Raw genomic sequence first — 11,053 nt, 5'->3', positions numbered from 1 at the left:
TCTTTATTTGCTCTTCTGATTAACTCTCGTTTCGATCCAAGTTAGTTTGGATTAATAATCGAATTGGAATGTCATTATTTTCTATGGTCCATTGGTTCGTAATATGTAAGAAATGATATTCGTAAAATTTCCCAATGCTTTTGTTTACATCGGAATATACCACGTGTGAATCTAAAAGACGACACGACAAATCTAACAATGAGAAAAGTATTTCGATGGGATGACAAAAGAAGGCGCAAAGTTTAAGTTTCGAAGTTCTTTCGAGGTACGACCGTATCGATACGGACCGTAAAGATGTCCGATTGCCGTTCTTTGGAAATCTCTTAGAGCAAGAAAAAGGAACTTTCCTAACAGCACGTTCATCGGTATTACATGTAACAATGGCACCGTACGTACTTACGTAAAATGTACGTGTATCAACTAGCCCAAAATTGTTAAGTAAAGAATGAAAAACTTCTTTCGAGCTTATTTACGACCAAGGAAGCACGAAGACATAAATTCTATATCGAACAAGAAAGAAAGTTGAAATTCGACGTACGAATAGACCTTCGGTCATTCTTTTTTTCGCTTCTATATGAAGCATCTACAAGTACTTCTCTTCCTCCTCCTACACGGACTATTATTACTATCTCCATATTCTATAATAATATAATTATTCTATTATTATATTATTATATAATAGTATTACTATTGTTATTGTTACTAACTCAAGCATAGATTAAATACTAACTCAAAAATAAATTCAAGACTTTTCCTGTTCTCATTTTCCAGAGATTTTCCATAAAGATATTCCAACTAGCGATCTTATAACACAAAAAATACGATCAACCAACATATACAGGAAACATAGCGAGTCCCATTTAATTATAAAACCAAATTTCAAGATATCTTGTTATTTTCAAGAATCAACCTATTCACGTTCGTAACGTTTCATAATTTTTAATAAAAAAAAGAAAAATTCATTCTATATATATATATATATGTATATATATAATATATATATATGTAATATAATATATACATAAATATATATATATGTATATATATTACAGTTATAAAAAGGATAACAAATATTGTATTATTTTTTTTCTTTTTTGTTTTCTTCTTTTTGTTTGTGTGTGTGTGTACTTATGTATGTATGTATATATATATATATATATATATATATATATATAGTATATTATAGTATAGTAAATATAATATATATATATATAATATATATATACTCAATTGAAACAAAACTAATAAAATATTTGTTATTCATTTTAGAACTATGAGAGATTAAAATTTCTGTTTAATATAATTTACTATATACTATTTATTATATCTTTATTATATTCTATTTATTACTTTATTATAATCTAACTTATTATATCAAATGAAATTTAAAACCATAATATTTGTATTAATCATATTACATTAAAAAAATAAAAATTCAATAAATCGGTATATAAAATCAGTACATAAAAGACATAAGATGAATTTAATTATGCAATAAAATTCGAAATAAATTGGTTACTTTCGAGAATCTGTTACATTTACCTGTTCGAAATAAATGTAAAAAAGAAAAGAATTTAAATAACTGTATGAAAAGGATACCAAGTTGGTAGGTACCTATCTATGACAAGTCCGCCCCAAAGATGGTGCCTTCTCCGTGGTCTCGATGAGATTTTAATTCAACTTCGGTCGTTAATCTCGCTCGGACGAAAACGGAATTAATTAAAGCTGCTTAAACGACCGGCTGGGACGGGGCAATTATTGGATTTACAACGCTATCGCTATCGCTGAGAAGATATAGGAGGAAGAGAAGGAGGAGAGAGGAATAGGAGGAGAAAGAGGAGGATGGAAAGGGTAACGGGGAAAGGGTTAAACCAATACGTCGATGAATCCTATGTACAAACTTATCTTCGCTCCACGATAATTGTCTATTGTCACCCATATAATACACACAAACCTAATCTCTCTAACTCACGCTTACTATCCTTGATTTAATATATTTAACAATCAAATCGATTGTTACAGTAGTATCATATAAATTGATGTATACAAATAATGACATTGATTATTTATTTAATAACAGTAGTGAATTATAATATATCATTAAGAAATATATAATATTATATCATAAAGTATCATATGAATATATATATCATAAAGTATCATATAAAGTTAAATGAACAAATAAATTTTAACATAGTTTAAAGCTAATTACTTACAACGATGTGCAAATTTGTTAATCGTTCAACTTTCGTGAAACTTTAGGAGGAAAGCTAGATCTCGGTTGAGAAACGAGAATGAGAAGCCGACCAAAACGATTATATACGTCTCGCGTATATTTCGGGCAGACCTGTACCTCGGGCTCGTGTATCTCGGTTCCAATGAAATTGATTTTTTGCAAAAAGTTGTAGCTGGGCTATCTCCGAATGGCCGAATTCACGATATAGTCTACGACGAAATGGTTTAAAAAAGTAAAAAAGAAAGAAAGAAAGAAAGGAAGGAAGGAAGGTTTCGAATTTTACCTGCATTCCTCGCTAAATTTCCGATGAACTCGATCTAGAGACGGAGACTAAGAAGAAGAAAGCAAAGAGCTAAAGATCCAGAAGAGAGTTGAAAGACAAAGAAAGAGAGAGAGAAAGAGAGAGACAGGAAACGGATCAGAGTGCACGTTATTCGTGGCCAATCATCGTCACCCCTTTTCACAATCCTTTTACTATCCTCTCTCTCTCTCTCTCTCTCTCTCTCTCTCTCTCTCTCTCTCTCTCTCTCTCTCTTTCTTTCTCTCTCCTATCCTGGATTGACATTCTCTGGAAAAAGCACAGGGACGTTCGAAGAACTTGGCAAGAAGGAGAACCGATCACCCCACCACTTTCTCGTTTCTCTTCCTTGCCTCGTTCTTTCGACGTTTATAGCATTCTTTAAATCTACGATTACCTTTGCTTCTTTGCACGAGTCCTATTTATTCGATCGCCGGACGACTTACATTGCCTCTTTCTTTCTCGTTAAAGCCCGATAACTATGCTACGAAGGTGCTATGAAAAGAAAATAAGGGTATAAGGTACGTCGAGAGTTCTTTCCTGAGAAAAATTTTCTCCATGGCGAATTTCCTTAAATTCGTTTTATTCGATTCCGGCTTTATTTTCATAGCAAATGGCAAAACGATAAATCAAAGGGATCCTTTCTCGGCAGGGATGAATGGGAAGAATTTATAATAACTCGATGGTAAGAACGAAGGAAGTTATGTTAATGGAGGATCTCTATGCGTTATCACGAAATTTTTCAATCGAAAGAATCCTTTAAAAAGATGCTTGCCCATGAAGCACCGATAGAATGATTTTTAATGAATATTCATAGTCATATTTTATCAGTCGTTTAACCATGACCCTTCGACGATTCTCTCTTCGTTACTTTTTATTCTATTTTTTTCCTTCTCTTGTTTTTCTCTTTTTAAATAATTAACGAAACGATCATAAGCATTAGACTTTTATCCTTGCGTTAACACGTTGTGCATTTTTTCCTCTCTCTCTCTCTCTCTCTCTCTTTCTCTCTCTTTCTCTCTCTCTCTCCCTTTCTTTCTCTTTCTCTTTCTCTTTCTTTCTCTCTCTCTCTTTCTCTCTCTTTCTCTTCTTCTCTCTCTCTCTTTTTCTTTTCTCAAGCTTTTAAGCACGCCACGTACTTGGCTCTACCGCACGATAATGGGCTACACTTTTTAAAGTACTATAATACACTACCATTATCGTTTTGCAACCAGTTTCTATCGTCCACTAGGGCAAATTCTTACGTAGTAATTTTCGTCCTAGTATAGCTGAATACGAATGAAATAATAAAGGAAGAAATTTTTAGCTTTCACGAGAAGAAGGAGAATATCTCGATCTCGAAGAAACATTTCAATTGGTGAAAACAATGAAGCTTAGGCTCTTACGTTACTTTTCTTTTAATTAAAAGATTCATTTTCATTTATATCTGACCTATCATTGTTCGAGGGTTCATATAGATTAACGAACTTTGTTAACTACCTATTTTTATCGTCTGAAAAATTAATTTATCCTTTTTAAAAATATTATTCATATGTATTTGAAAACTAAGGATCAAATCGTTTCATTATCGATATTAAAATATTTCACAGCAATAATCAGATTTTTTTATTTGTTTGTTTATTATCTGTTTATCATTAATTATAAGATATTTGTAAAGATTATTAAAAAGCTTATATATTCGACAAATCCTATCGTAATTCGTGCAATCGTAATATCCATCAATATTTATCGGAAATTGAACATATTTTGAGAAAGAGAGTAAACGAATTGAGCTCGATTTATAGTACTAATGAACTCGATCGATCATAATTGGAGGAGGAAAAAAATATAGAATGTAAAAGCATAAATAAGCGTAAAATCTTTCTCTCTCTCTTTCTGTTTTTATATATTTATTTATTTATCTATTTAATCATCTGTACATCTATCTCTCATTGGTAAAAAAAAGTCCGGAAGAAAGTTGAACAGAGATTCGCGAATTCTACACAGCAACGATAAAATTGCAAGAGAAAACTCGAAGAAAAGTGTCGGTCGAACGAATGGTAGAAACGCCAGAGATTCTTTAATACCCTGAAATACTAGGATTCCTTGTTTTATGAGAGAAAGAGAGAGAGAGAGAGAGAGAGACAGACAGACAGACAGAAAGGGGGAGAGCAAGGACGATTTTCGATCGTACTTTTAGGCAAATGAAAGTCGGAAAGAAGAGGAAGAAGAAAAGGAATGCGAAGGGAAAATTGCGAGAAGTTAAAAAGGTGGCTGCTTTTCTACGGTCGATCTTCGAGTGACGTGACAGAAGGGTCGTAAAAGTACGAATATCGATGAATGGGAAGGATAAAAGAGACACCTCAGGTGTAAAACTAGTGGGGGACACGCGGCCAACGGAAAAAGGGGTATTATTGGAAAATCAATAAAAAAGAATCAAACAGCTTAAAATTTACTAATTATTTATGATAACAAAAAATATACGTAAAAGCGAAAAAAATGACGAAACTTAAACCCATTCTTCTTAATAAAATGACGATTTATTTTAAAAATGTGTCCATTATTATGACATAAATTATTATCGTATCTTAATGATATATAAATAGATATAATAATAAATTGAAATAGTGTTTTATTTATATTGTCACCGACTTTTGTATTTTTTCTTTTATGTTTCTTGTTTGTAATCTCCAATAAAACAAAACAAAATGAAAATTTACGAAACAGAAATGCAAACTTTATTCTAATCAAGATTTTGATACCTACAAATTATTCTTGTCTTTAAAATACTCTTTCCTCTCTGACCCTCGCAAAAATACACGAACGACGCGAGTAAAGTGGCCCCATCCGGTATTGCACATAGGGGAGAGTTCTCCTAAATCTCGGGCTACGTTTTAAAAGTTATAAATAACAGCACCGCGAGTGGTAGGACGAACCGTGCTTTCTACGAGCTTCCGTGTTGTGAGCTTTTCCACGTTGGGTGTCGCTTATCGCACGGCGAGCTTACAAATCTTACACGATAACTTCTTGAAAACGAGCAAGGATATTTCGAATTTAATGGTTTTCGAACTACTAGTAAACCTATCCTCGTTTCTTTTTAATATTTCTTTCATTTTTTATTATATAAACTCTATAAAGAATACAAATTCTCATTATTGATACAATACAAGAATATATATATATATATATTGATGTAATCGATCGATAAAAGTCAAATCTAATAAATATTATTCGTTCAACAAATAGAAATAGAGTTCATCAAAATTTATCGTGCAAACATATCAGTTATGTTCGACACGTGCTTTTAAAGCGAATGAATCCATTAAGAGAGAAGGATGGAAATGGAATAAAGAAAAAAGAAAAAAAAAGATAAAAGGAAGGTAAAAAAGACAAAACTCAACCATAATTTTGACGTCATCGTTACTTGATATATATCTATATATTAGAAGACAATCCAAGAAAAGAAGGGTGAAAGATTCACGCGGGTAGTACTGTTGAAAATACGTCGAGCACACTCCTGCGGCATTCCGGATAAAGGGCGTGGCAGTTTTCGCCCGCTACCTGCTTGCCCAGCCGCTCGGCTGCCCTGTATTCTCGATCCCCGTACTCATCGTACTCCTCCTCGGTACTCGACGGCCTGCAAAATCCACAGAAATTCTTCACCGTCCAACAACGACGTTCTTTCTTTGAAAAAATTATGAAAGCCAACGCATGTCATAGCCACCACTACCACTACTACTATCCCAACTATGAACAAAAGCAAAAGAGAGTAGGATGGATGAGGTTCTCTTTTTTCGATTCATTCCCACCTCTTCCTTCTCCTCCTTCTCCTCCTTCTCCTCCTTCTCCTCCTCCTCTTCCTCCTCCTCCTCCTCCTCCTTCTATTCCATCTCTCGAATTCCTCTTTTTGTCTCTTTCATTCTACCCAGGAGTTTTCTTGAATTTTCGAAAATCTGTAGCACGGCTAGACTACGCGATCGATAAGTAAGGTCGCTGCTTTCCCGAGCTGGATATATCTTAAACTACACGCCCACGATAGCGTTCCACATTTCTTCAAAAGTTTTTCTCCCAAATTTATTCTAGTTACTTTTTTAAATATATTCGAGATTTTGGGAAATTAATGTAACATTTCTTTTTTCGATAATAATAAGAAGGCTATTTTGAATAAGACGAAATTATTACTACAAGAGATCTACTTATAAAAACAATATATATATATATATATATTTCTTTTTAATATAGTATATTTTTTATATAGCTAGCATTATTCTTTTGCTCGAGTATACACCTACGTATTTCATAAATGAGAATTTATGTAGTAGTTCTGAGTACGTTAAATTTACTCTGATAATAATGATAAAACGGTCTGTATGTGGGCGGTACCGAAAACGTGTATATATATATATATATATATATATATATATATATATATTAATATACATTATACATATAATACATATATAGTATTCGAATTCTGCTCTTGTGTTTCGTACGTTCTTCGAATGGTCAATGAAATAATAAAATTATCCAATCTTATCTTGAAAATTCGACTTTTAGTCGTACAGAGAAAGCCGACGTATACCATGAAACTAAAGTAGATAAATATAGGTATATGCCTACGTATGTATACGTATATACAAATTGCGTAAATTTGTCGTGTATGCTAATGTTATTAACTTCTCCGAGCGGACCGTTGGCATTAGAGATTTTCTCAAGTATACTCCTAGCATAATTGTACCGCAAAGGGATGATTTAGAAGTGGGACACTAGCTCGATGGTTAATGCTACGACAGTTTGCGGAACGAAACGAAATTGCACGGACACTCTTATTGTACTATTTCTCAATTTTAATTGAATTCACGAAGCTCAGGAACAATGTTATCTATTTATCAACGTATTAGGTAGAATCAATGAAAAAAGGAAAATAGATAGATTAGTTACAAGAACAAAAAGAAAATAATAATATTTAATTACTTACTTAAAAAATAGTTGCATTAATTGACCAAATAATCCGTGATGTGCATCAAAGGGTACGTGAGCTATTTCGCAAATGGCTCTTAACAGACAGGCTTTCCCACCGAATCCATAAATGGTTGCGGCCTTTTCAAGAATTTTATAAATACTCCATCTACTTTTGGTATTTCTGGTATAGTAAACTCCAGGTTCAGTAAAGTCCGTACTATTCATTGGCAGTGCATATATTATTTTGATAAAAACTCCAACGATTACACTTTCACGGTCCAATTGCAATGGTGTTCCTAGGCCAAAGATCAACTGTTTAAAGAAGAGAAATGAATCGTAGAGATCGGAAATAAATTTTGATAATCGAAAATATAATTAATTTAAGATAGATTAATTGTAACCTTTGCATGGTTAGAACGATGAAAATTACGATCGTGTTAGGCAATTCGAGCAAATATGCAGTAAGGATTTATTATTTCGCCGTTGAAAATAAAGTATCGGTCTATCGGAGTTTCGGGTGTATTTTCTCGACCAATCCGGAGGAAAGCCACCGTCCAGATACTCCCGGAACGATCCAATGCGGAAATTCGCGGTTTTATCGGAAATTCATACACGGACGACGGCCCACATCGTAGTAGTACACGAGCCTCCTACGGAAATTGGACGAACTACAAACGATCGTCTGGAAATCATGGATGTTGGACAACGATTGTCATGGTCTATGCGTAGAAAGAAGATCGAGTTTTATTTACGATTCGATTAGAATTCGAGGGATTATATCCCGATCGTAATAATGTAACGATACCAATTTTTCTTTATCGACGATAATCTTTTTTATCTCGATCGATACACCTATATACATTTAAAACTTTTAACATTATAATATTGAAAGAAATGTTCGAATAACAATAAAGTTAATACTCTTATTCCTTTTTTAATACCTATGTCCTTTGACTCATAATAAAAGATGCTGTTTTATATTTCGCTATAGAATTATCCAAAGGGATTCTTCGAAGAACAAAAGTATAATAAATTCTTCGCAGGTAGAAACGATCGGCATACCTATCTATTTCTCTCTTTCCATACTTTCCTTTTCCGGTCGTTGCAGATAGAAGAAATAGGCTATATCGATTTCGCGTTCGAACGACCGACTCGACCGACTCGACCAAAGTAAAAACGCTTTTCACAAGTCTCGCGTACAAAAAGCTTTTCGCGAATCTCGTTAAACTGTCCTATCCAGACGTGAACATGATTCTCCGTGAAAATTTGTGATGGTTTTTATCGAAAATTCATAGGAATTAAAGGTAACGTGCTTTTTGTTACGTCTTCGTAAATAAATAAATCAAATATGTATCATATATTCATTTAAAAAAATAGAAAGATTCTTTCGTTTCTCGAATCATTTTCAAATTTCGAATTTTTTTCGTACTTTCGAAGAGAGATGAAGAAAAAAATCAAGCGAATGATTGGAACTAGGTAGCATATGATTTACTGTGCGATGACTATTATAGAATTAGACGCATAATTAGATGTCTACCATGATGCACTTGTTCGCCTTATGTTTACGTGCACTACCTCTTACCACCAAACTTCCTTGTCAACGCTCGATTACACTTCCCCTATCTCATGCGATATAGAATAGAATAGAATTCAACGATGAGCTGGTGTAATCGTTGCATCGTGTCTCCTCTATTCCAACGATCTAATTATGTACGTGATTGGATTCCCGATAATTAGACGCAAATCGAACGTATCCGTATTTCATTCGCAATCCCTTTCTGTTTACATTCTGCAACGATAAACCTTGTTATAAAAGTTACTATTTGTTATGAACGAGCATATTAATTGTCGAAAATAACAAGAGTTTATCCGGAATTTTGTTTTACAATTCAACGTAGCTCGTTGTGTTTCTTTTATGTTTTGATTTATTGCATTAGATTGGCCAATAAACAATATCAAAATTTTCTACTGAACTTGTAGTGTTTTTTTATCGGATACAGTGTCGATTGTTTAAATATAAAAATATTGAAAATTTCCACATTGCTTATTTGTCGATACATTATTTTTATGAGTGATAATTAGGATGCATAATAATAACGCGAACACACCGAGAGCGATGAAACAACTACGACGACGACAACGACGACGACATAACACGATGTTAATCTCGCGCATATATATTCCTTGCGATGCTTTTAAGCTACCCTAATTACCATCAAGGTTGCTGTTAATGTTCCACCACTCTATTTTTAAGAAAGTCCAGCACGGGACGCCTTAAAATAGAGTAATTACAGTTTCTCTTATAGAGCCTTACTTTAAAAAGTGCCTCGAATATGTCTAGATATCTACCTACGCGAAGTGACTCGATTCCGCCCACGTTTTTTCCTCTTGCTTCACTTTAACCATGTAAAAATAACATTCTCTCTCTCTCTCTCTCTCTCTCTCTCTCTCTCTCTCTCTCTCTCTCTCTCTCTCTCTCTCTCTCTCTCTCTCTCTCTCTCTCGGTAAGAGTCTGTTTCTTTTTCTATAAATAACATTCTCATATATATTTCTAATATAATGAGATAATATTGTATAATTTCAGAAAAAATTATTGAAATAAAAATATCACGAAAATGTAAACCTCTCAGAATTAATCGAAAAATAAACTTATATACGTATCTCGATTACGTGAAATAATGACAACGGTATAAAAAACATTTTTGTCTACTTGGAAATTATTTCAATGAAATAAAAAAAATATATATAATTTCATAATATATATGTATATTATATATATAATAATTTAATATATATACATATTAAATTAATGATTAACCAGGAGACGTATTATCATTAAATGAATTTCTAGATGTTATTAAGTTATCGAAAATCGCGACAAAAGAAAAAAAATGAGAAAGGAAGAACATAGCTTCTTCGATCAAATGAAAACGTACCAAAAGGGTCGGGGATATCTGTGGACCGGGAAAGATCAAGGTTCTCTTTTCCCGCGATGAGATCGTCGTATCGTTGACCTTCGCTGCTCCTCGAAGACCGATCACATATTTTATATCGTCGATTCGTTGATAAGAATTTTCAGATTTCCAAAGTAACAGAAAAAACAGCACAATTCTCTTCGCAGTTGACATTCTAAACTCGGATCTTCCTTCCCAACGATCTGACTTTCTGATCGAACGAAGAGGTTTACGAAGAACGAAGGGAGAGCGAGAGAGAGAGATTAAGAGAGAGAGAGAAAGAGGAAAAGAGAGAAAGAGAGAAAGACAGAGAGAGAGAGAGAAAGAGTGAGAGAAAGAGAAAGAGAGAGAGAATGAAAAAGAGAGAGAGAGAGAGAAACAACGAACAAAAGAAGTGGAAGAGTGCTCTCGAACTGGATTCTTTCCAGACATCTGTAAAGTTCTCTCGCTGCCGGCTGTTTACATCGTTCTACAAACCGCAATGATCCGTCAAAGAAGCTACCTGCCTAAACTACCTCGTCGAGTCAATTAAATGAAATGTTGAGACGCTTACACGCTTCATTCACGAGTCGTTGCGCCTAAAACGGGATCGGAATATATCGTATATTTATATTTTCTTACCTA

The 11,053-nt window shown here is 33.6% G+C and overlaps 1 protein-coding gene across 1 annotated transcript; it reads right to left on the bottom strand.

Annotated features, from left to right (window-relative positions):
* Window positions 1–5,966: 5,966 nt before the first annotated feature.
* On the bottom strand, window positions 5,967–10,731 carry LOC122633294. Its single transcript, XM_043821045.1, has 3 exons — window positions 10,412–10,731; window positions 7,492–7,787; window positions 5,967–6,150 (listed from the first exon to the last, which is right to left on the bottom strand). The coding sequence occupies exons 1-3, from the start codon at window positions 10,601–10,603 to the stop codon at window positions 5,991–5,993; spliced, it is 648 nt and encodes a 215-aa protein (XP_043676980.1). The 5' UTR covers window positions 10,604–10,731; the 3' UTR covers window positions 5,967–5,990.
* Window positions 10,732–11,053: the final 322 nt, after the last annotated feature.

Source organism: Vespula pensylvanica, chromosome 12 (assembly GCF_014466175.1).
Source record: "Vespula pensylvanica isolate Volc-1 chromosome 12, ASM1446617v1, whole genome shotgun sequence".
Lineage (NCBI taxonomy): Eukaryota > Metazoa > Arthropoda > Insecta > Hymenoptera > Vespidae > Vespula > Vespula pensylvanica.
Note: the sequence above shows the minus strand (reverse complement) of the source record. Positions and strands in the feature narration are given on the sequence as shown.